This window comes from Biomphalaria glabrata, chromosome 14 (genome assembly GCF_947242115.1).
Source record: "Biomphalaria glabrata chromosome 14, xgBioGlab47.1, whole genome shotgun sequence".
NCBI lineage: Eukaryota > Metazoa > Mollusca > Gastropoda > Planorbidae > Biomphalaria > Biomphalaria glabrata.
The window spans coordinates 33,401,801-33,426,986 of record NC_074724.1 but is presented as its reverse complement, the minus strand read 5'-3'; the positions used below and the strand labels follow the sequence as shown (position 1 = coordinate 33,426,986).

Sequence of the window (25,186 nt, the reverse complement as noted above, 5' to 3'; positions counted from 1 at the left end):
TTCTGGAAGACAAAATGTAACTTTGATATTTCCCAGGTTCACTACAGTGTTCTTGTAAATTACACTATTCTGGAAGACAAAATGTAACTTTGATATTTCCCAGGTTCACTACAGTGTTCTTGTAAATTACACTATTCTGGAAGACAAAATGTTAACTTTGATATTTCCCAGGTTCACTACAGTGTTCTTGTAAATTACACTATCCTGGAAGACAAAATGTTAACTTTGATATTTCCCAGGTTCACTACAGTGTTCTTGTAAATTACACTATTCTGGAAGACAAAATGTTAACTTTGATATTTCCCAGTTTCACTACAGTGTTCTTGTAAATTACACCATTCTGGAAGACAATATGTTAACTTTGATATTTCCCAGGTTCACTACAGTGTTCTTGTAAATTATACTATTCTGGAAGACAAAATGTTAACTTTGATATTTCCCAGATTCACTACAGTGTTCTTGTAAAGTTCACTATTCTGGAAGACAAAATGTGACTTTGATATTTCCCAGGTTCACTACAGTGTTCTTGTAAATTACACCATTCTGGAAGACAAAATGTTAACTTTGATATTTCCCAGGTTCACTACAGTGTTCTTGTAAATTATACTATTCTTGAAGACAAAATGTTAACTTTGATATTTCCCAGGTTCACTACAGTGTTCTTGTAAATTACACTCTTCTGGAAGACAAAATGTAACTTTGATATTTCCCAGGTTCACTACAGTGTTCTTGTAAATTACACTATTCTGGAAGACAAAATGTTAACTTTGATATTTCCCAGGTTCACTACAGTGTTCTTGTAAATTACACTATTCTGGAAGACAAAATGTTAACTTTGATATTTCCCAGGTTCACTACAGTGTTCTTGTAAATTACACTATTCTGGAAGACAAAATGTTAACTTTGATATTTCCCAGGTTCACTACAGTGTTCTTGTAAATTATACTATTCTGGAAGACAAAATGTTAACTTTGATATTTCCCAGGTTCACTACAGTGTTCTTGTAAATTATACTATTCTGGAAGACAAAATGTTAACTTTGATATTTCCCAGGTTCACTACAGTGTTCTTGTAAATTACACTATTCTGGAAGGCAAAATGTAACTTTGATATTTCCCAGGTTCACTACAGTGTTCTTGTAAATTACACTATTCTGGAAGACAAAATGTTAACTTTGAAATTTCCCAGGTTCACTACAGTGTTCTTGTAAATTACACTATTCTGGAAGACAAAATGTTAACTTTGATATTTCCCAGGTTCACTACAGTGTTCTTGTAAATTACACTATTCTGGAAGACAAAATGTTAACTTTGATATTTCCCAGGTTCACTACAGTGTTCTTGTAAATTATACTATTCTGGAAGACAAAATGTTAACTTTGATATTTCCCAGGTTCACTACAGTGTTCTTGTAAATTACACTATTCTGGAAGACAAAATGTAACTTTGATATTTCCCAGGTTCACTACAGTGTTCTTGTAAATTACACTATTCTGGAAGACAAAATGTTAACTTTGATATTTCCCAGGTTCACTACAGTGTTCTTGTAAATTACACTATTCTGGAAGGCAAAATGTAACTTTGATATTTCCCAGGTTCACTACAGTGTTCTTGTAAATTACACTATTCTGGAAGACAAAATGTTAACTTTGAAATTTCCCAGGTTCACTACAGTGTTCTTGTAAATTACACTATTCTGGAAGACAAAATGTTAACTTTGATATTTCCCAGGTTCACTACAGTGTTCTTGTAAATTACACTATTCTGGAAGACAAAATGTTAACTTTGATATTTCCCAGGTTCACTACAGTGTTCTTGTAAATTATACTATTCTGGAAGACAAAATGTTAACTTTGATATTTCCCAGGTTCACTACAGTGTTCTTGTAAATTACACTATTCTGGAAGACAAAATGTAACTTTGATATTTCCCAGGTTCACTACAGTGTTCTTGTAAATTACACTATTCTGGAAGACAAAATGTTAACTTTGATATTTCCCAGGTTCACTACAGTGTTCTTGTAAATTACACTATTCTGGAAGACAAAATGTTAACTTTGATATTTCCCAGGTTCACTACAGTGTTCTTGTAAATTACACTATTCTGGAAGACAAAATGTAACTTTGATATTTCCTAGGTTCACTACAGTGTTCTTGTAAATTACACTATTCTGGAAGACAAAATGTTAACTTTGATATTTCCCAGGTTCACTACAGTGTTCTTGTAAATTACACTATTCTGGAAGACAAAATGTAACTTTGATATTTCCTAGGTTCACTACAGTGTTCTTGTAAATTACACTATTCTGGAAGACAAAATGTTAACTTTGATATTTCCCAGGTTCACTACAGTGTTCTTGTAAATTACACTATTCTGGAAGACAAAATGTTAACTTTGATATTTCCCAGGTTCACTACAGTGTTCTTGTAAATTACACTATTCTGGAAGACAAAATGTTAACTTTGATATTTCCCAGGTTCACTACAGTGTTCTTGTAAATTATACTATTCTGGAAGACAAAATGTTAACTTTGATATTTCCCAGGTTCACTACAGTGTTCTTGTAAATTATACTATTCTGGAAGACAAAATGTTAACTTTGATATTTCCCAGGTTCACTACAGTGTTCTTGTAAATTACACTATTCTGGAAGGCAAAATGTAACTTTGATATTTCCCAGGTTCACTACAGTGTTCTTGTAAATTACACTATTCTGGAAGACAAAATGTTAACTTTGAAATTTCCCAGGTTCACTACAGTGTTCTTGTAAATTACACTATTCTGGAAGACAAAATGTTAACTTTGATATTTCCCAGGTTCACTACAGTGTTCTTGTAAATTACACTATTCTGGAAGACAAAATGTTAACTTTGATATTTCCCAGGTTCACTACAGTGTTCTTGTAAATTATACTATTCTGGAAGACAAAATGTTAACTTTGATATTTCCCAGGTTCACTACAGTGTTCTTGTAAATTACACTATTCTGGAAGACAAAATGTAACTTTGATATTTCCCAGGTTCACTACAGTGTTCTTGTAAATTACACTATTCTGGAAGACAAAATGTTAACTTTGATATTTCCCAGGTTCACTACAGTGTTCTTGTAAATTACACTATTCTGGAAGACAAAATGTTAACTTTGATATTTCCCAGGTTCACTACAGTGTTCTTGTAAATTACACTATTCTGGAAGACAAAATGTAACTTTGATATTTCCTAGGTTCACTACAGTGTTCTTGTAAATTACACTATTCTGGAAGACAAAATGTTAACTTTGATATTTCCCAGGTTCACTACAGTGTTCTTGTAAATTACACTATTCTGGAAGACAAAATGTAACTTTGATATTTCCTAGGTTCACTACAGTGTTCTTGTAAATTACACTATTCTGGAAGACAAAATGTTAACTTTGATATTTCCCAGGTTCACTACAGTGTTCTTGTAAATTACACTATTCTGGAAGACAAAATGTAACTTTGATATTTCCCAGGTTCACTACAGTGTTCTTGTAAATTACACTATTCTGGAAGACAAAATGTTAACTTTGATATTTCCCAGGTTCACTACAGTGTTCTTGTAAATTACACTATTCTGGAAGACAAAATGTTAACTTTGATATTTCCCAGGTTCACTACAGTGTTCTTGTAAATTACACTATTCTGGAAGACAAAATGTTAACTTTGATATTTCCCAGGTTCACTACAGTGTTCTTGTAAATTACACTATTCTGGAAGACAAAATGTTAACTTTGATATTTCCCAGGTTCACTACAGTGTTCTTGTAAATTACACTATTCTGGAAGACAAAATGTTAACTTTGATATTTCCCAGGTTCACTACAGTGTTCTTGTAAATTACACTATTCTGGAAGACAAAATGTTAACTTTGATATTTCCCAGGTTCACTACAGTGTTCTTGTAAATTACACTATTCTGGAAGACAAAATGTTAACTTTGATATTTCCCAGGTTCACTACAGTGTTCTTGTAAATTACACTATTCTGGAAGACAAAATGTAACTTTGATATTTCCCAGGTTCACTACAGTGTTCTTGTAAAGTTCACTATTCTGGAAGACAAAATGTAACTTTGATATTTCCTAGGTTCACTACAGTGTTCTTGTAAATTATACTATTCTGGAAGACAAAATGTAACTTTGATATTTCCCAGGTTCACTACAGTGTTCTTGTAAATTACACTATTCTGGAAGACAAAGGGAAATGCTTAAAGATACTGAAAGAGCAGACGGACAAGTTGAAGTTCAATGAAATCTTTTAGTAAGTCTTTTAAAATTAGTTTTTGTTCTTGTACAAAGGAAGAACATCCATATTCTCTCTCTAGACCTTAATCATTGTGGCATTGTTTACACTTGAGATAGACATTAGTTTAAAAACTTATTCTTTTTCACTAGTTTTGATAATTAGAAATTGTTTACACCAGAGATAGACATTTGTTTAAAACATATCAATATTTTTCTGTATATTTTTTTTTCAATTAGAACTATTTTTATTTGACCTAATAAACTGGTCATTTTTCGTAGAATTGGTTAGCCACTTTGTGCATGCAATCACAATAATGAATAAAAAATATTTTCCCATAGAAAACTAATGCTATAAGAAATAAACTTTACGTTTATTTGTTCCAGTTTTTCCAGCTTATTGAGCATAGAAGATTTTGAAACCCTCAAAGTTGTCATGCAGAGAGCATCTGCTTTATGTCCATTCAACTCTCTTGGCCAGTTCATGCTGTAAGTTTAGTTATTTTCTTGTTTGTGAATTATTCTTTAATTATTTTTTTTTTTGATTGATCAAATTAGTATTAAAATAGAAAAGTTTTTTTTTCTTAAATACATACATTTTAACATGAAATGTAACCGAAAGACAATTTTTTAAATCATTAAATAGCAAACTAAGCGAATTAATCCCACCAACGTCACTATCTGCCGAGTTCCTCCAGAGTGTTGTAGAGCTGTTGTCAGCACAAGATATTTGTTGGCCATACTTGTGTCATCGACTTAGTCAACTCTTCTGGGCACACCTAGCACCAGGTAAGTTGTGTCCTTTGTCCAACTTTCTGAATGTTTCTGTGTTTTAGTTTTTTTCTATAGTAACAGTTTTTCAATTAGCAGGCATCACAATTTTCAATTTCAGATTTCTTTAACATAATCATAAAGACATGAAGACATTAATTCAAATATTATCAACATGTACCTTATTTTATGTAGTTGAGCCATCCAATCTTAAGAGGTTTCGTGTCTTAGAAACTGGTACCAAATAACTATCTTAAAGGATTCAGTCCTTAGTATTATTGTAATAAAATAAATAAAAGCTCCTCTTTTGGATCTTGAGATCTCTAGAGGCAAATAATGTAAAGCCTATCTGTTTCTATGACCGACAGCTAACAAGGGTGTGATGTGGCCAGCATAATGACCACCTGTTTTTACTTTCCTAGTGTATTTCAGATAACCATTAGAGCTGGGTGGACTAAAAATCTTGGAAGTTCAAAATCTCTTCTCTGGAATTTGAACTTGAGACCTCTTGGTTCAGAACACAGGTGCTGCACCACTTTGCCACCATATTCCCTTGTGTTATTTTAGTGCTCTCCTAAACAAAAATTTACCAATGTTCTTTAGGCTCCTCTTGGAATACTTCAGCATGTGTCGTCATGTGATGACCTGCCCATAAATACTGCCATTATTTGAACTGTAAATTCTGAAGAGAGGATTTATAGGAAATAGATAAATAAGCTTTGTTTAAAATAAAATCTGGAATAATTTGCTTTGAAGTTTTGAGGAGTTATAGTTACAGCTTCTGAGACAATTCTCATATGAAGATATTTGTGTTTGTGAGTGTTGCCCAGCATACACTGAAACACTCATCTTTATGTCAGAACTTCTAGAGCACCTGATACAGCCTTACAAAGACTGAAAAAATTAATGGTTTTGTAGATTAAAATTATTATTTTTTTGTAGATTAAAATTAATGGTTTTGTAGATTAGAAATAATGTTTTTTTTAGATAAATTATTTATTTTTTTTTGTTAAAAATAATGGTTTTGTAGATTAAAAATAATGGTTTTGTAGATTAAAATTAATGGTTTTGTAGATTAAAAATAATAATAATGTGGGCAATAAGCCACAGAAAATGTTTCTCTTGATTTCAGGTTTTATTTTACCTGCTACTCATTGACAGAATTTGTTTTTTTTTTGGACCTTGTATTCACAAACATCTGGAATTACATAAATGTTTTTTTTTTTTTTTTTTTCAGAAAATTTCAATGAACTTAAGGAAATGTGTTGCTTGTCGACCATAATGGTTCATATGTTTGAACAAAGTCAGGTAAGTTAATGAATATTTTTGTCGCGTTCAGCTGAATTTTGTTTATTTAAAATGCTGAACACGACTTACAATCATTTCAATAACTTTTTATGACCCTGACAACAGTACTTAGACTAAGAACGTCTATTACATTTCTGTACCGAGTCTAATGCAGTAGAAACGTTTCTTAAACTTTCTTATATGAAGAGCTCATCATGTCTCATTTAGAATGAGACCGTGGACTTTTTAGTGAAAACCAGATGTGAATTCTTTTTATTTTTTTTAGAATTTTTCAAACAAACAGGCCTGTAGCCTCTGTATATATGCCCCTACCCGGGAATATTAGTATTTTTGAAACTTTTTTATACTCTTAAGGTATAAATTATATATTATTGAAACTATATATGTATCTTTGTATTTTTTAAAGCTGCTTATTTATTGATTAATTAGTATTAGATTACCCTTCACTGCTTAAGATATGTTAAGGATTTTTCAAACCGTAGATCGGAGCTATTGGGTTAAATAAAATAAATATTTGGTTTTTACTTATTCCTTTTCTTTGTTTCAGGCTGTGTGCTCTAGAGCAGGAAATGAACTGTGGCCTGATGACTACTTCACTGACCTAGTGTCAGATATTAGTCCAGACTTTCTTTTCACAGATCTGTTGGAGACTTTACAATTCATTTCTGGTAAAGATATGATGAATATCTCAATTTAATGTGCTTTTCTACAATTTTAGAATAGTTCCCATTAATACCTTTTAGGGTATGAAGAGAGATTTTTGTGAAAGGCAGCAAAGATATTTTGGGTATGATTAACTCTTTCTCTTCTAACCGACGAAACAAACGTTGATTCCATCAGAATGTGGTACATAATTACAGAGAGAAAGAGTTAAGGAAAAACAATTTTTTTTTTCAACTTTTATTGTCAAGTCTCATTAAGTTTAATTAATATTAGGTACTACCTAGTGCTACTTTTTTGTAGCATCTTTGAATGATAGTGTTTTTTAAAAAACAGATTGACACATTTAGATTTCTACTGGCTCAGCTTCTAAAGCTATAGTACCCCTATCAGACCTTGGGATCTATAATGCAGATGATGTAAAGGTCATCTGTTTCTTTGGCCAACAGTTGACCAGGGTGTTATGTGGTCAGCACAATGGCATGCCTCCTTTACATTCCCCAACTAATGTCTGGTACCCATTAGAGCTGGGTGGACTCATCGACGTCCCAAAAATACTGATATTCAAAATCCCAGACTTGAACGAGATTTGAAACTGGGATCTGTCAGTTTGGAAGCCAAGCTTTAAAATGTTAGTCTTTAAATTCTCAAACAATCTTGCTTTAAACTTATTGATTTCTTCAAAATAGTTTTCAGTTTTAAATATAAATCAAATCTTAATTCAAAGAAGAATTTTGTCATAAATATGCTTTTTGAATGTCCCTTTGCAAATTAGTTTAGGTTGAATCAATAGAATTATGCTTGTAAATTTTTTTTTTCTAAAAGCAACTTTTATAGATTTTTTAAATAGATTTTTTAGCTTTTATATAGTGCTACTTTCATGCCTATAGCATGCCCAGAGCACTTTGGTCCAATCTCATTTGTGGACCAGTGGGGGGGATGGGGTATCTAGGAGTTGGTTTTCCGTGCTGCCTTTAGGCGCTCAGTAAACACAACTCTGCCCGAACCTCGAGCCCCCTTCTAGGTAGCCAAGACAAGCCAAGTTCAAGCGCACTTAGCCTCTCGACCACGCTTCCTTGTCTTTTAAACCATATTATTTCATTGTTAATCATTTTTATTTTTTTAGAAGATGACCATGAGAATGCATTAGTCAAGATGACAGTTTTACTTGAAGATTTAGTCAAATCTGGTCAAAATCAGATAGTCATGAAAATTCTCATCATGGTATTTTACTCCAGTAATTCAACTGCCTTTTTGTCTTATAACAAACTTGCGGTAAGTAGTCAAGAGTATTACACCCCATTTATCTATTTTCTGTGGGGTTTCACAACATGAGAGGATATTGTTTCCCTCTGTACATTGACAGGTGGCTAAAGAGGCTAATTGTTAAGACATGTAAATAGATAGTGCATTTTAAAACACCTGAGGCTGCAATGATTTTTCCTTCTATTGTGTTCACCATGACCTGTCCTAGAAGCTTGCCGGTTTGTTGTTCTCCCAAATGTTGAGTGTAGTGTAATAATAATAATAATAATAATCTATATTGTCCGTATGGAAATTTGTCTTACAATTTGTGCATTGCACCAAACAAAAAACATTATAACTCTAAGAAACCAAAGTGTACATTCACACCAGACGCACTCATAATTTACATGTGACAAAGTTTATATCAGATTGTTCTTATTTAATGATTTGATTGCCAGGGGAACAAATGAGTGTAGTGTTTTATTTTACCTTTACATCAGTGTATCTTAGTAGTGGACAACCTGCAGTTCTCCTGCCTAATAGATCTTGATGTGAAAGTCAATCCTGTGGCATTCAATGCAATATGTCCTTTGGAAGTCTGTCCTGTATCATTCAATGCAATATGTCCTGTTGGAGTCAGGGTTTGATCCCTTCAAGATAGCTGTCCAGAGCGCATACCATATGACCAGGCAGCTGAGGTAGCAGAAATCAACTACTTTTGAGTTTATAGGCCTTTTAACCACTAAAGGCAGCAGCTGGCTACAAATGTTATTTATTTTAAAATGTATGGAAACTAATCATGGCATTGTTAAACTTTAGACACACTTAGATTATAATTTGTCTTGATTGATTTCATTCACTGAAAAGTAGCTATGCTTAAATGTAATGTGAGTGGACTGATTCCAGCAAAAAAAATAATCTTTTGGTTTTCTGCAGAGCTGCTTAGAACATTGGAAATGTTGGGAAATAGACTTTGTACATACTTTGCAGGTTTTAAGCAACTTGTTTCTTTAACTCTTCTATGAAACCAATAGCTTGCCATTAAAAATGTGACATTGTTATATAAGTGCTTTTTACATATTAAACAAATCTACACACCAAATAATTGATGAACCTTATATAAGTATGCAAAATAGTTCTCAACTGGGGATTTATTTTTACATCCTAGCATACCTTTCTGCCCCATTTTTACATCCCAGCATACCTTTCTGTCCCATTTTACATCCCAGCATACCTTTCTGTCCCATTTTACATCCCAGCATACCTTTCTGCCCCCTATCTTTTTTTTTTAAAAAAAAAAGGCAAACTTTGTGCACTTTTACAGTTCAACATATTGACATTTTGATGTTTGATAATTCTAAATGCTATGCATCTGATTATATTTTTTTAGTGTTATAATTAAAGTTTGTTCAAAACATTTTATTCTGCAGGATCACAATGTTTGCAGTTTGGTTTCTGAGGAAATTAGAAATGCTGCAACATCTCTGGTTAGCCAGGTAATTGTCACAATCTGATGTCATTTCTAGATTTAAAAAATATTTGTCTATTATTCAAAATTGTTCTGTCATATTAAAATAAATTTAAAACTATTAAATGTAATAAGCTTTACCGTTATTATTGAATATAAAAAAAAAAGATGAATAAAGTACACAAAAAAAAAGTGTTGACAACTTTCTTTACAGATGGTTGAAAGACCTCGTTTGGATCCGCTATTAGCTCTGGCCACGGTAGTTGTCCTGCCCAAAGATCAAGCTGGCTCTCTTCTCAAGTCTGCTGTGGAGTCATGTGGAAGTAATTTCAGCAAGATGAAGGTAATTTGATTTTAACCTAACAATGTACAAATGTTATTAAAGACATGCTATGTCTCTGTGTTGATCTAGGTGTTCTTGTATCTCATTATTTGAACTAAAGTCAAAATTAAGTCCTTTTCTTGTAGCCTATACAATCGATCTTTTTTTTTTCTAATACTGTTGTAATTTTATACTCAACAATAATAAAGTTTAGACCTCACCATTAATTAGGCAGATGATGTAAAGGTCATTTATTTCTATAGCAGACAGTTAATTAGGGTGTAATGTAGCCAGCACAATGACATAGCTTTCACCACCAATGCTAGGTACCCATTAAAGGGGCACTAGAAGTCCAGAAATTATAAAGCCCAGTCTACACCGAGATTGAACCTGGGACCACTGGGTTCAGAACCTGATTGCTTTTCCACTCAGCCAGCACTCTCCCAAACAATTATAAAAAAAGACTAAATTTTGTGTTTACTAATACTTTCAAGCTAGCCAGGGTTGAAAGGACTAGTCTACTTCTTAAAAATAAAACTTCAACTAGGACTTGGAGACAATACTTAATTGTTGTTTCTCCAGAGAATTTCTCTCCTGGCCACTGCTGCTGCTGAAATCTACAAAGATAGTAAACTAATTGAGGAATGCCGCACTTTAAATTTGGCAGCCAAGTGGGGAGTCAGGCTTTCTAAGATTGGTGTAAGTATCTTTATTTTACTTCTATCACTTTGGTCTTCTTCATGACCATAAACTTTTTAAGTTAGTCATTTTCTATACAAATAAATTGTCAATTAATATCAATTAATATTTAAAATTATCATTTATAATTATATATTAATTTATTTTATTCATTTACTTAATATATTGATTTTATTTATTCATTGATTTATTGATTGATTAATTTAAATGGCATCCTTAAACTATTGGCTTTTTAAAAGGTTACTTTAATTGATGACTTTTTACATTTTATCAATGCTAAAGTTCCCCTTATAGACCTTGTGATCTATGGGGCAGATGATGTAAGGTCATCTGTTTCTGTGGCCCATGGTTAATGGTGTCACATGGCCAGCACAACAGCCAACCCCTTTACTTTTCCCCCAACTAGAGCTGGATGGGCTCAGAGGTAAAATAAGTAAAAATCCTCACTAAGATTTGAACCTGGGTCCCCCGGTTTGGAAGCCAAGTGCTTTATCACTTAGCCAGCGTGCCTCCTACATTTTATCAGTGCTTTTATTTTAATAAATGTAAGTCAATTAACATAGTATTTTTTTGATAAGACAACTTTCAAAGCCTATGGAGAAATCCCAGAGGATGGCTGCCTGGTCGTGTGGTTTGCACGCTGGACTGTCGTTCAGATTTATTGGTGGTCCAGGGTTCAAACCCTGCCTGCTCCCATCCCACGTCATCCTGCGGGAGGTTTGGACTAGGAAGTAATTATCTTCAACTCTGAAGGAACATCCGAAACATGTAAAACAGACAACAAACATCCCCTGCATCTAATTGAGCATATGCAATTAACACAGGTGTATGTGTCAGTTGTCCTCATTAGTAAGTCTTTCATGGTCAGGCAAAGGGAAGAGCTTTGAAAGTAGTAGACCAGCTACATTAAAGTGTAATAATGTGTCTTTACTATTTTTCCTTTTTTTTTTGGGGGTGGGGGGGAAATAAATACTATTCTCATTCTTATTTTGCTCTAGCAGACAAAGGCTACTCTATTGGAATCATTTTATTAACCTGAAGTAAACAATGCAATAGAAAGAAATTTCAGGTTACAGTCTGCTTAAAGAAAATCAATTAGGGCATTGATAAAATGGAAATCATTTTCAAAACATTTTGTTTAGAATCTTTTTTTCTCCTATTTTCCTATCTGCTTTCTGTGACTCAGTGCATATCATGAATAATGTGCTATGTTAATTTTTGGCTTTTGAAAGAAGAGGTTGAAAAAAGTTTTACTTTCAAAAAACAAAAACAACCTTGCTCATCCAGACGTTTTTTTTAACATATGGCAGTTTTTCAGACTCATTTCTAATCTCTAGAGACTGCGCTCACTTGAAGAAAAGGATTCATGGCTTAGAATATGTTTCTTTGCCCTGTTGATAAGACTCTTTGGTTCCTGCTGTGATTCTAGTGAAACTGAGATTTGTTTCAATTACACAGATACTTAACTAGAACATGAAATTTATTATGGTGGATGATTCTTTGATTGAAACTATGTCACAAAAGGGATAACCGCTATGTTGCAGTTTACTAAATATACTAATTATTAGGACCTTAGATTTCAAAATTAATATCAAAATAGGGGGTGAATTTTTTTAAAAAATGTTTACAATATTCTTTTTCTCATGACCAAAAGAAAATAGTTGCACTGTTGTTCCAACTTTTTACTAAGCTTATATCAACTCACTCACTGTCTGTCTGGTAAAAAGTTTGAACATGTTTTTTCTCCCATTTCCCATTATTGGATCAAGTTCAAACTTTGCACAATTATTCATTAAACCTGACAAAACAAGAATCAGTAAAAAAAATTTAAACTATTAGTTAATAATTGTTGGTGATTAATTACCGGTATTTTGCTTGATTTCAAAATAAAGGGAATAAATGCTACTTAATGAGATATATATATATATGTCTCTCTCTCTCTCTATATATATATATGGATTTAGTCTTCTTTTGACACATTTTTTCTCACACTTCCCATTCTCGGATCAAGCTGAAATTTTGCATAATTATTCATAGTCAATGACAATACACAAATAAATCCAAAAATTAACCAACTAGTTAAACATTTATTACTAATTAATTAATTTTGTTTTATATAGCAGAAAAGGAGATAAACCCATAATTTTCAGATAAATGGCAGTACTTAGTGGTTAGATATTTTAGTTTTTAAAAGTATTCTTTTTTCTATTGCTTTTTAAAACAACTAGATACAGTTCAAGTACGGACAAGCCAGCCTCCTGACAGCTGCCTGTGATGCCTTACAGAAATTAATACAAAGTCCTCACTGTCAAGCTGACATTCTCTTAGAGTATTTCAGGTTAGAAATGAATTTTTATACTTACAATGAGGTTTTATCCATACTAAGAGTACTCTTTTAGCTATTTCACCTTTACTTTCTGTATTTCTGGTTAAAATTTTTAGGTTAGAATAGACTTGTGCTGCACTCTCTTTCATTTGTGTAGTTTGAACTCAATAATGGGCAGAGAACTTGGTCCCAGAGATGTAGCTCCAACCTTTAGTTAGTGACCCTACTGTCGTATTCTCAACCATGTACAAAATATTTTCATATCTTCAAGGAAGAACTTAATTCAAACCTTGTGATCTATGGGGACAAATGATGTAAAGCTCATCTCTTTATATGGCATGGCATAGGGTGTAGTGTGATCAGCACTATGACCAACTGTCTTTACTTCCCCAAGGTATGTCAGGTACTTATTAGAGCTGCGTGGACTTGGGTGTGTCCTAGAAATTCTGAAGTGAAATTCCCAGAAGTCTTCACTAGGATTGAGACCACTCGTTTCTAATGCTAATTTCTTTACCTTGCAGCCACACCACCACATTCATGTCTTCAATGTAGACTAGAATAACTTCAAATATCATAAGTCTAATTTAGAACTATAACTGTGTGTTTGTTTGTAAAATGTTTTTCATGTTTCGGCTGTTCCTTCAGAGTTAAAGATAATTTTACTTACTAGTTTAAACTTCCCGCAGGACAACAGGGAATGGGCGCAGGCAGTGTTTGACCCCCGGAACCATCGATAAGTCAGAACAACAGTCCAGCGGGCAAACCGCACAACCAGGCAGCCATCTGATTTGTCGTATTGTTGTTAGCATATATTTATATATAAAATGCTTTTAATGTTTCGTACTGAACAATTATGTTCCCTAGGGATATGCAGTTGGAGTCCTTCTTGTTGAATGAGAGCCTTATGAAACTGTTTGAGTCTTGTCTCATCAAACAGAGCCACGGCAAGAGCTCTGAGAAAGTGCTGGCAAGGGCAAAGTCTTTTCTATCCTTGATCAAAAACAACAAGCTGAAACTGCTGAAAAATATTGTGCCAAAGGTAGGTACTAGTAAAGTGACATTCTTCTCTTGGTTAGTAACCTGGGGGTCATGAGACTCAGAGCAAGGGGCTTAACCAAGTCTTGAATGACATCATGAGCTTCTAGAAGTTGGTGCCTTGTTCGTGAATACCTTGTGGATTAGCTCCCAATGTTCTTGTGATGTCTCAAAGCATCTCTCGAAATGACAGAAAGGGGAGAAAACTGATGAAAACTATAATAAGACAATATTAGATATGAGTTGTAGGTGGTTTAACTTCTAAAGTTAGTTTGGCATAACAAATATATTTTATGTGATTTAAAGTGGCAAAGAAAATGAAAGCATCTTCAAACAAACTGAAATAATGCCTGATCTACTTAACTTGAGAATCTATCAAACCATTCAAATTGAAGATTTTACAGTCCTCATTGTTTACATTGAACATCATCTTTTCAGTTAGCAAGGAATGATACTCTGTAACTTTCAAAATACTAATATTTATTTATTTTATACCTAATTACACTTTTGCACACTCATTTCCTATTGTTGTTTTTCTCAGATCAGCTCTTACAATTATGAGGCCTTGGAGTTTGTCCTGACTGAAATATTGGCACTAGAAGCTAATGAAGAAGCAAGTCAGGTTAGAGTTTTGTTACTGGCTGAGGGGCAAATTCTGATTATCAAGGGGGGCTAGAGGACAAATAATCAACTACTTACTGAGTATCGTCCAAGAGTCCCTGAAATTACTTTCTTTTCCTAATAGTCTTTCTTTCTCTTTTACCAATATATAATACTTACAATAAGTATTTACCCAGAAAAGAAAATTTATAACATATCATTTGGCCTGTCTGATATAACCAGAGATACACATTCTTTGTATAAGAAAAGGTCACAGGCAGATTAGACTGATATGCTAGTCACTCCAACTTGTTTGTAGATAAATCTCAGTCATTACGATGGTCTCCTAATCATTTCAGTCAACATTTGTTAAACACTCTAAGCTTGCTTGTACTCTTGAAGCTTGCAAACATGACATAAACTTGGTGAAGCTATTAGATGCCACAGAATATAATAATGAACATATAAGATGAGATATTCCTTTTCTCTTTTCAAATGAAGAAAGAATTTAATTTTGGAGTACACAAAAATGTCTTATTCTTGAATTGAATACTTTGAATATTATAGATTCACAAATATAAATCTTTCAAATAAAATGAGCATGCCAACTTTCTGAGGACACTGCAGTTACAGTTGATTTTAGTATTAACCAACATTTCTTGTGTTTCGACCTTTTAGGGCATAGATTTGATCAGATATTTGAAATACTACACTCGCTGCACTGTGCCATCAGAAACAGAGATAAGGATTTGCAGGAAAGAACTGGAATCTGAAGAGGTATGATTGCTTACTATCTCTTGGGCTTTTTTTTTTTTTTTTTAAGCAACACAAGTTAATGTTATTTAGAGAAAAAATGTCTAATTGCCTACATGCCAAAATGGAAATGTGTATTCCCAGACCTTGAAATGTGTATTTTGAGGGGAAAATGTGTATTTTTCTAAATATAAAGAAATATACTCAGGAAAGACTAAAATCATTCCAGCACGAAACATATAGGAAATGTAGAAATCCTAAAGTTAACACAGCATATAGTTTTACAAGGCACATTGTGCATTGTCAAAATATTTAAACTTTTATTCTTTGTCATAGACTTTTCTAGAAAAAGTTAGAGTGATGCTGTTCTTGTCACTCAAGTGTATTCCACATTTCATAATAGCAGCAACTGAAAATTCATTCAAAAGAATCTAGATTTATGTAAATTCTATTATAGATGCCTGACATCGTAAAATATCTCTAGATCTAGTATAGATAAATTAAAACTAATCAATCAATTAATTCCAAATCAGTTTGAAAATGTCATAGATCTTTAAACTGACACAAAAGTCACACATTGAAAGGAACTTCGCTTTACTTAGATAGTAAAATCTAGATCTAGTAAAAATTTAAATCATGCGTCAGGGCCTGTGGAAAAAAAACAATACTACCTCGTGGTAGATCTAAAAAAGACATTTCCAGTAATTGACGCACTGATCTCTCTCTCTCTCTCTATATATATGATTGTTTGTTTTTTTTGCTTTTGATGGAGAAATGCATATTTTCCGATGATAAATCGTGCTTGCATATTTTCGTATCCATTTGCGTATAAAATACGCAAGATGCGTACATGTAGGCAACTCTGTAATTACCTAAACATCAGAAGGGTGGCTGCCTGGTCGTGCGGTTTGCGTGCTGGACTGCCGTTCAGATTTATCAATGGTCCAGGGTTCAAACCCTGCCCGCTCCCATCCCCCGTCGTCCTGCGGGAGGTTTGGACTAGGAAGTAATTATCTTCAACTCTGAAGGAACATCCGAAATATGTCAAACATTTTACAAACAAACAAGGGATAATGGGCAAAGATAATAAGCTAATATACAATCATTCATATAGAAATTCAAATTGCATAGCTCTTGAAATGCATTGGTGCTCTAGCTAAAAAAATATATGCAAGCAATAATGATGGATCAATATTCAATATTCATCTATCTGGAAAAGAATAGTTCTGGTAAATATAACAAATTTGCAAAAGTAAAAAGTTTATTTTTTTTTCTCTCTGAAACTGATTGTCAGTGATATAATGACTATCATGACATTAATTGTGTAAGATTCTTGGCATATCATTGCAGTCTGGAGGCTGGACTAACAATAATTTCAGGAACTACTTGCGAACGTGATATCGTATGATGTTAATTTGCAAAAAATAAATCCAACTTCCAGAAATGAAAGATAATAGAACATAATTTACATATATATATATACTTTGTTAATTTTCTAACTTAACTTATAACCTGGTCATATCACTAAGTCCACTATTTGACTTTACAAACATATTTCAACTTAAAGACTAACTTATTTGTTGACTTCCACTTAAAAACTGACTTCAACAACTGACTAAACGTAGTACTTGTCACATCAAGTGATTTCACCAGCTCTACTTGGCAACACTACTGACTAAACTCTCAAAGACCTCTCCTACAACCTTACTTCCAGTAATACATAACTCATGTTCACTATTCAGGCTTGTATTCTTAAAATTCACCAAAGTAAAATACGGTACAATAAGTGAACTATTTTCTCTGTGACACTGATATACGTTTAAAATAAGTTAGAAGCTGGGTTCAAATTTCATTGGACGCAGTCATTTTGATTAGGTTGAGCATTTTAGCTCTAATTGGTCCACGACATTTATCATACAAATAGTTGACATTGGTAGATGGGCTATCAAATTAATACCAGGGTTAACCATATGACACAGAAACTAGTAAACTTGACATGTAATGGACAGAAGATTAAAAGCTACTGAAATGTATATAATTTAATACCTCTTATAACACCAAGAATTAGGTTAATAAGTTAATTTTTCAAATGTTTATTCTTTAGTTGGCAGGTGTTTTGCCAGAGATCTCAAGCGCACGACTTCCATATCATCTGCTGAAGGGCATTAACTGTGGTAAAATAATTACACCAGAAATGAAGCCTCAGACCTTGACCTACTGGTTAAATTTAGCATCCGTCTTAAACGTAAGTATCATCCGATTAACATAATTGATATATATATTCAATACATAAAAAGTTAAAGACCATGCGGTCTATAGGGCAGATGATGTAAAGGTCATCTTTTTCTGTGGCCCACGGTTAATGAGGGTGTCATGTGGCCAGTATAACCACCAACTGCTTTTACTTTTCCTCAATTAATGTCAGATACCCATAGAGCTTTAAGCTGGGTGGACTCATTAAGCAACAAACAAAATTCAGCTGAACACAACATATGCATTAACTTACCTAACTACGTTTAAACATATGAACCATTATGGTCGACAAGCAACACATTTCCTTAAGCTCATTGAAATTTGCATTTTCTCAAAAATGTAATTCAAGATGTATGTCTTCACCAGGATTCAAACCCAGGACCCTCTGGTTGGGATCCAAGCGCTTTACTTCTCAGCCACTGAGCCTCCTATATTCAAAACAAATATCAATATAATTGACTGCTTACATTTGTCGACAGAGATTCTGTAATATCATTGACTTGTTTGTTCATGCTCATTGTCTTTGTACCTCATCAGCTGAAGAGGGACATTGTGATTGGAAACACTGTGTCCAACGTGATGGAAAGCTACTTACAGTCTGCGGCTGTGAACACTTCATCCGCCACTGTCAGCTCTGAGTTCTTGTCTGTAGCTAATCAAGTGGAGGCCATTTTATCAAGAGTGGAAGACAAACGGTACCAGGCAGAGCTGTGTTGTAACTCACTGCTGGACAGATTTAGACACGGTAAATAGTGACTATAATTGTGTCAATATGTATGTGCAGCCTGAGTGTTGTATGGTTGTCCTCTGCTGTCCAATACTGTCTGCTAGTTGTATTGAACCTAATTAATAATGATGAGTATCCTCACTTCATGTCCTCATTCAGTTTGTGTCTGATAGTTTTTCATTTATACAATTTAGACCACCCTTTTTCATCTGTTATGTGCATACAAATGTGACTCCTGAGGCCTCTAGAAAGCATCACATGTAAAAACACTAGAAGATATAATAACCTAACCTAATCATATAGATTAAAAATGTCTTAGCATTGCTTTAGGAAATTGAGTTCAAGTGAAACTCAACTATTAGGTTTAATAACTGATTTTCAAAAAAATGTACTCACCAACTAGATGCCATCTAATTAAGACTTCTCTAAAGCATCAGATGAAGCTGACCCCATTAACCACACAAATTTAATTACTTTTTAGTTCTGGTCCTATTCATAAACGGTTTCTGGTTTTCCAAAAACAGATAATAAACAAACTTGAATTTAAAAATGTTCAAAACAACACCAATATCTGTGAACGTAGATGTTCCGCAAGGAACAGTCTTTTGTGCCCAGTACTGTTCCAAATTGACAAATGACCTACCTAATTGCATTAGCTCTGAAACAAAAGTTAAGAAACTATCGAGATATTCACAAAAATTACATGAATTGGAATTCTCTCCACCCAGAATTGAGACAATTGCTAAGAGTTTAAAAACACAAGAACCTAAACCTTTTCAATACTCACATGGTGCTAGGAAACGAGTCCTTGTACAAGTTCTTAAGAAACAAGAAATTTGTCTATATCTTTATGTGTCTATCAGCATTTTTGTTTTGTTTGTCTATGAAGCATTTTGAATTAGTAGAAACTTTTAAATGTTTCTTTGTGTTAACTTCTCACTTGTATGAAATGTTTTCTATTGCCAGCGGGAGAACTTACTCTTGTACTTCAAATTGCCTTGAGATACGCAGAGCAGTGGTTAGCTTCAGCCCGTGAGGTCAGTTTTGTCTTGATTATGTATTACTGTCACATGACAGAAAACAGAACACTATTTCAATACTTTTACACACTGATCAGGGGAATCAATATTTTAATGTAAATACTCTTTAAATTATGGGTATTAGCATGGTAAACTTGTTGCAAGTTGTTTTATATCTGAAGCATAATTAAAGTCTAATCACACATGCCAAAGCATCTTTTAGTCAAGTTTTAAATAAAAAAATTAAAGTTCCCCTTTCAGACCTTGTGGTCTATAGGGCAGATGATGTAAAGGTCATCTGTTTCTGTGGCCCACAGTTAACAAGGATGTCATGTGGCCAGCACAACGACCAACTGCCTTTTACTTTTCCCTAACTAATGTCAGGTACCCATTAGAGCTGGGTGGACTCAGAGGCGCCCGAAGATCCCGAAATTAAAAATCCCAGTCTTCACCAGGATTTGAACCCGTGTCCCTGGTTCGGAAGCCAAGCGCTTTACCACTTAGCCACCGTGCCTCCTAAAGTTTTAAATGGTTGAAACATTTTTCGTTATAATTGTCCCCTGACCTAATACAGTGGTTCATGAACCAGGGCATCTTCTGAGCCTGAGTCGTTATTGGGGGAATATACCAAAGTTTGCAGCAAATTTTCCAAGACTTTGCTAGACTAGTGGAGACACTTATCCATTGGTTTATCAAATTACACAACTTTCTAACATAACAGTATTTTCAAACAACATCAACAAAACTCCTAGCACATTGTAGTTATGACTTTGAAAATCAATTATTGTGAAAATTTTATGTCTTAAAAATTTTGTTTGTTTTTTATCTATGATTTCTGCACAATGTTTTTTTTTTCAGATAAAGATTTTTTCCTAGATTTTGAATTTTTTTTTTTAGATGATCAATAAGTAGATCTATGTTAAATTTAGAAAAAAAAACTTGCTCAAACGGTTAGACTAATCAACTGTTGGCTGAAAATTGGATGGCTGCCTGGTCGTGCGGTTTGCGCGCTGGACTGTCGTTCGGATTTATCGACGGTCGAGGGTTCAAACCCTGCCCGCTCCCATCCCCCGTCGTCCTGCGGGAGGTTTGGACTAGGAAGTAAACTATCTTCAACTCTGAAGGAACATCCGAAACATGTAAAACAAACAAACAATTGAATGAACTATTTTGAGACACAATATGAACAGGATTCATTTGTTCTACTTGAATTTTTAATATAAAAAATCTTCAGACTATAAAAAAAAAATAGGGTATAGTAACTGAATTAGATAAACCATGCTTTAAAAAAAATATACACTTTTTATGACACTTTTTGGACTGATACCTGCAGGCTTTTTAAATATCAAAACAATAAAAATTTCTATGACAAAATTAATACCAATTTCTTTTTTCAACATGATTCAGAGTTCATAACTGTCTTGAAACCACATTTTCCTTCATGGATTAATCAAAAATCTTATTTTCCTAGTCGGGTCAGGCACAGGAAGAGAAGACTGCTAAGCAGTACGTTGATCTGTTCACCAAGAAGCTGAGAGCAAGCTCCACCCAGTGGGCGCTGCACAAGATTGGCCTGCATAAAGATGCTGAGCTGGTGTCTCTGGTGAAGCAGCCCAAAGAGTTGATCTTCAAGCTGTACCACCATTCAGCTGTTGTGGATAACACTCGGGGGAGAAGAGGTAGATTGTAGACTATTACCATTGACAAGATATTGGAGGTGTGGCCTGGGCAGTCCCTTTGTAAATTATTATTTTGACAGACATTGGAAGTGTGGCCTGGGCAGTCCCTTTGTAAATTATTATTTTGACAGACATTGGAGGTGTGGCCTGGGCAGTCCCTTTGTAAATTATTATTTTGACAGACATTGGAGGTGTGGCCTGGGCAGTCACTTTGTAAATTATTATTTTGACAGACATTGGAGGTGTGGCCTGGGCAGTCACTTTGTAAATTATTATTTTGACAGACATTGGAGGTGTGGCCTGGGCAGTCCCTTTGTAAATTATTATTTTGACAGACATTGGAGGTGTGGCCTGGGCAGTCACTTTGTAAATTATTATTTTGACAGACGTTGGAGGTGTGGCCTAAGCAGTCCCTTTGTAAATTATTATTTTGACAGACATTGGAGATGCGGCCTGGGCAGTCACTTTGTAAATTATTATTTTGACAGACATTGGAGGTGTGGCCTGGGCAGTCACTTTGTAAATTATTATTTTGACAGACATTGGAGGTGTGGCCTAAGCAGTCCCTTTGTAAATTATTATTTTGACAGACATTGGAGGTGTGGCCTGGGCAGTCACTTTGTAAATTATTATTTTGACAGACATTGGAGGTGTGGCCTGGGCAGTCAATTTGTAAATTATTATTTTGACAGACATTGGAGGTGTGGCCTGGGCAGTCAATTTGTAAATTATTATTTTGACAGACATTGGAGGTGTGGCCTGGGCAGTCACTTTGTAAATTATTATTTTGACAGACATTGGAGGTGTGGCCTGGGCAGTCCCTTTGTAAATTACTATTTTGACAGACATTGGAGATGTGGCCTGGGCAGTCCCTTTGTAAATTACTATTTTGACAGACATTGGAGGTGTGGCCTGGGCTGTCACTTTGTTTTGTAGACTATTACTTTCTTAGACATTGAAGGTGTGGCCTGGGCTGTCACTTTGTTTGTAGACTATTACTATTATAAGATAAGATTAACCGAATGTAACTTTCACATGCTCTGCAGACGTGAATTTAGCAAGTGACGAGATAGCTGCTGTACATGGCCTGAATATCACAGAAATACGCCAGTCACTACTTGATAAATGGTTGCTCGGGGCTCCAGCTTCCTCTGGAGATCTTGACCAGGTAACTGAGTCCTTTTTTTACAAGTTGAATTCATTTAACATCTCTAGCAATAATAAAATAGTCAATAAAATGAATTTTATTTCCTTCTGGCCTTTCGTGAATATGCTGTAGAGAGTAAAAGACTTGTGATAAATGAACTCCTGAATTGAGGCTGCACTGATTAATGGTTTGTCTTGAAGAGACTTTATCTGTTTATAAATACACATATACCAAGAAAAATCCTTCTGTTGACAAATTTCTGGAATTTAATCATATGCATATTCAACTGAGTGAAATAAACTTTCTAATGGTTTATATTTTTAAAAATGTTTGTCTTCATTATTTCCACTAGGAGATAGTATTCAGATTTTTTTTTAACTTGAAGAATTTGCATCCTTTATCTCTGTCTGAATAGAAAATCAAAGCTCCAAGCTATTTTGTTCAGTGCTTTTAAATAATGAACGTATCAAATAGATCCTTTGTATTTGTATGAAGAATTTGTTTAGAAGTCTGATCACTAAAGCCATGTATTTGTCTTTCAGACTATGACATTTGGAAATGTGTGTGAAAATGTGAATGAAGAAGAAGATATAGAAAGGTAAGGCATCTCTCTTCCTTATCCATTTTTAGTTATATCAAAGTCCAGAAAACTTGATGACATGTGAAGTCATTTTAGAGTCAGGTCAAATTTATTTTGTTCATGGGATGATCTGGTCATTTGCTTAAGCTGAGATTGTTTCTTCATTGAATTTAACTTATCTGTTTTAATTTGTGAATGGACAGGTTTTACCAATCATGTATATACTCAGAAACTATCAATATCTTATCAAAGGGCACGACTCGTAAATTATTTCAATTCAAATTTTAATGCTGAAAAATAACTATGTGGGCCAATAGTTAAAATAAAGTCCTATTTCAGACCTGTTATCCATGGTGACTTGTATCTATTAAAGTTTAGAGAAATCAGGGGTGTCCTAAAATGCTGAATTTCTCAACACATTATCTATCATTTTATAAGTCAATCACCTAGTCACTACTCCAATAGCCCTTAAAAATTTGATGTTTAATGAAGTGTACCAGTAACTGATATTTTTTTGTGAACACTGCGATTCCAGACTTTGCCTAATAAATGTGGTAAAGATATATATATTGTCTGTGCCTAATAAATGTCATAAAGATATATATATTGTCTGTGCCTAATAAATGTCATAAAGATATATATATTATCTGTGCCTAATAAATGTCATAAAGATATATATATTATCTGTGCCTAATAAATGTCATAAAGATATATATATATATTGTCTGTGCCTAATAAATGTCATAAATATATACATATATTGTCTGAACTAAAGCTAGCATTAGATATTCCTCATGATCAGCACTAGTGAAATTATTGTGAGTCTTGAGCTTTGAAAAAAGAAGCTGTGCAGTGATCAAAAGTTGAACTCCAACAAGAATTATTTCTCTTGAAATGTTTCAGGTCTGTGTATGTTTTATCATCGAGTGACAGACAAAGGTGTTTGAGCTACTTAGCTGACTACCTAAGACAAGTGAGTTCAAACAGTCAGTGTAAATGTACGAGTGTATTGAAAATACATTTACAGTCAGTGTAAATGTACGAATGTATTGAAAATACATTTACAGTCAGTGTAAATGTACGAATGTATTGAAAATACATTTACAGTCTGTTATTTACAGTTTGTGTTATTTTTAATACAACAATATTGTTTAAAATCATTTGTTTGTTATGATTGAATGTCAACTCATGTTACACAAACGTTCACTGTAAATTGTCTATTTTTGGCATGATTTGTTTTAACCCAATTGTCTCCCTTGTGACTCTGCAGGTTTGGATCCAGTCCCAAGCCAAGAAAAAAATTCTCTTTGTCATCTTGAAGAGTGGGGGAGATGTGGAGATGAGCAACCTAGAAAAAGTCATCAGCTGAACTTTGATTGGTGCTTTAAGCAGCTTGAATCAGATGTATGGTTCTTTCAGCAGCTTGTTTCAGACGTATGGTTCTTTCAGCAGCTTGTATCAGATGCAAACATTATTATTTGTTGGGACTACTTTGTGCAATTATTTTGATGTTTTAACAACACTTTGTATGTACAAGTTGATCAGCCTTGGAGTTGTATGTCCAAGCTGATTAGCCAGAGTCGTATGTACGAGTTGATCACTTTTAGATTTGTAGTTATGATTTGCTTGTTTGTGTGGATCACTTTGTATGTATGATTTGTACATATTCACATAACTAGAAATGAATTCTTCACAACTTTAACAATTTGTTTGAAAAGTTTATTTGATTGAGACTTGAATCACACATCAATAATTGTGACATTCACCTTGTAGGATATAGACTTACATTTTACTTGGGGAATTATTCCTCCGGTTTGTATAGTAAAGTTGCCCTTTATACCTTGCGATTTATGGGGCATCTGTTACATTGGCCAAGGGTTAACAAGCGAGTGTCATAGCCAGCACAACGACCAACTGCCTTTACTTTCCCCAACTAAAGTCAGGTACCCATTAGAGTTTGATGGACTCAGGGGCACCCTAAAAATCCCCAAATTTAAAATCACAGTCTTCACCGAGGTTTGAAGGTTCAGAAGCTAAGCGCTTAAACACTTAGCCACCGCACCCCCTAGATCCTCCTGTTGCGTTTGGCGACTTGGGCGGCAAGCTGACTCAACTAAGGTCAGTCACTAGCAACATCCACATTTCATCTGGTATCCATGGTTTTAAAATCTTCCATGAATGTAGAGTATCATGTTGTACAAGGACAGTTTGATCACAATATACCGTTGTTGTTTTTGTTATATAGGCATTAACTTTTAACGGAATAATGATTGTATCACGATTTTCTGCTGCATTAACCTATTTGTATTGACCTGCTTGTAAATAGTCAGAAAATGTTC

General features: G+C 34.0%; 1 protein-coding gene across 1 annotated transcript in view; it reads left to right on the top strand.

Annotated features, from left to right (window-relative positions):
• Positions 1-24,668, top strand: part of LOC106079710 (kinetochore-associated protein 1-like) — a 55,676-nt gene extending 31,008 nt beyond the window's left edge. Inside the window, exons 31-51 of the mRNA XM_056011353.1 lie at positions 4,168-4,274; positions 4,643-4,744; positions 4,902-5,044; positions 6,264-6,334; positions 6,882-7,002; positions 8,121-8,269; positions 9,670-9,735; positions 9,922-10,050; positions 10,612-10,728; positions 12,957-13,066; positions 13,919-14,093; positions 14,631-14,711; positions 15,368-15,466; positions 17,547-17,687; positions 18,233-18,440; positions 19,389-19,459; positions 20,913-21,120; positions 22,167-22,288; positions 22,810-22,865; positions 23,751-23,820; positions 24,118-24,668. Coding sequence (XP_055867328.1) covers positions 4,168-4,274; positions 4,643-4,744; positions 4,902-5,044; positions 6,264-6,334; positions 6,882-7,002; positions 8,121-8,269; positions 9,670-9,735; positions 9,922-10,050; positions 10,612-10,728; positions 12,957-13,066; positions 13,919-14,093; positions 14,631-14,711; positions 15,368-15,466; positions 17,547-17,687; positions 18,233-18,440; positions 19,389-19,459; positions 20,913-21,120; positions 22,167-22,288; positions 22,810-22,865; positions 23,751-23,820; positions 24,118-24,216 — 2,445 coding nt within the window. The 3' untranslated portion in view covers positions 24,217-24,668. The remainder of the gene's footprint in view (positions 1-4,167; positions 4,275-4,642; positions 4,745-4,901; positions 5,045-6,263; positions 6,335-6,881; positions 7,003-8,120; positions 8,270-9,669; positions 9,736-9,921; positions 10,051-10,611; positions 10,729-12,956; positions 13,067-13,918; positions 14,094-14,630; positions 14,712-15,367; positions 15,467-17,546; positions 17,688-18,232; positions 18,441-19,388; positions 19,460-20,912; positions 21,121-22,166; positions 22,289-22,809; positions 22,866-23,750; positions 23,821-24,117) is intronic.
• Positions 24,669-25,186: the final 518 nt, after the last annotated feature.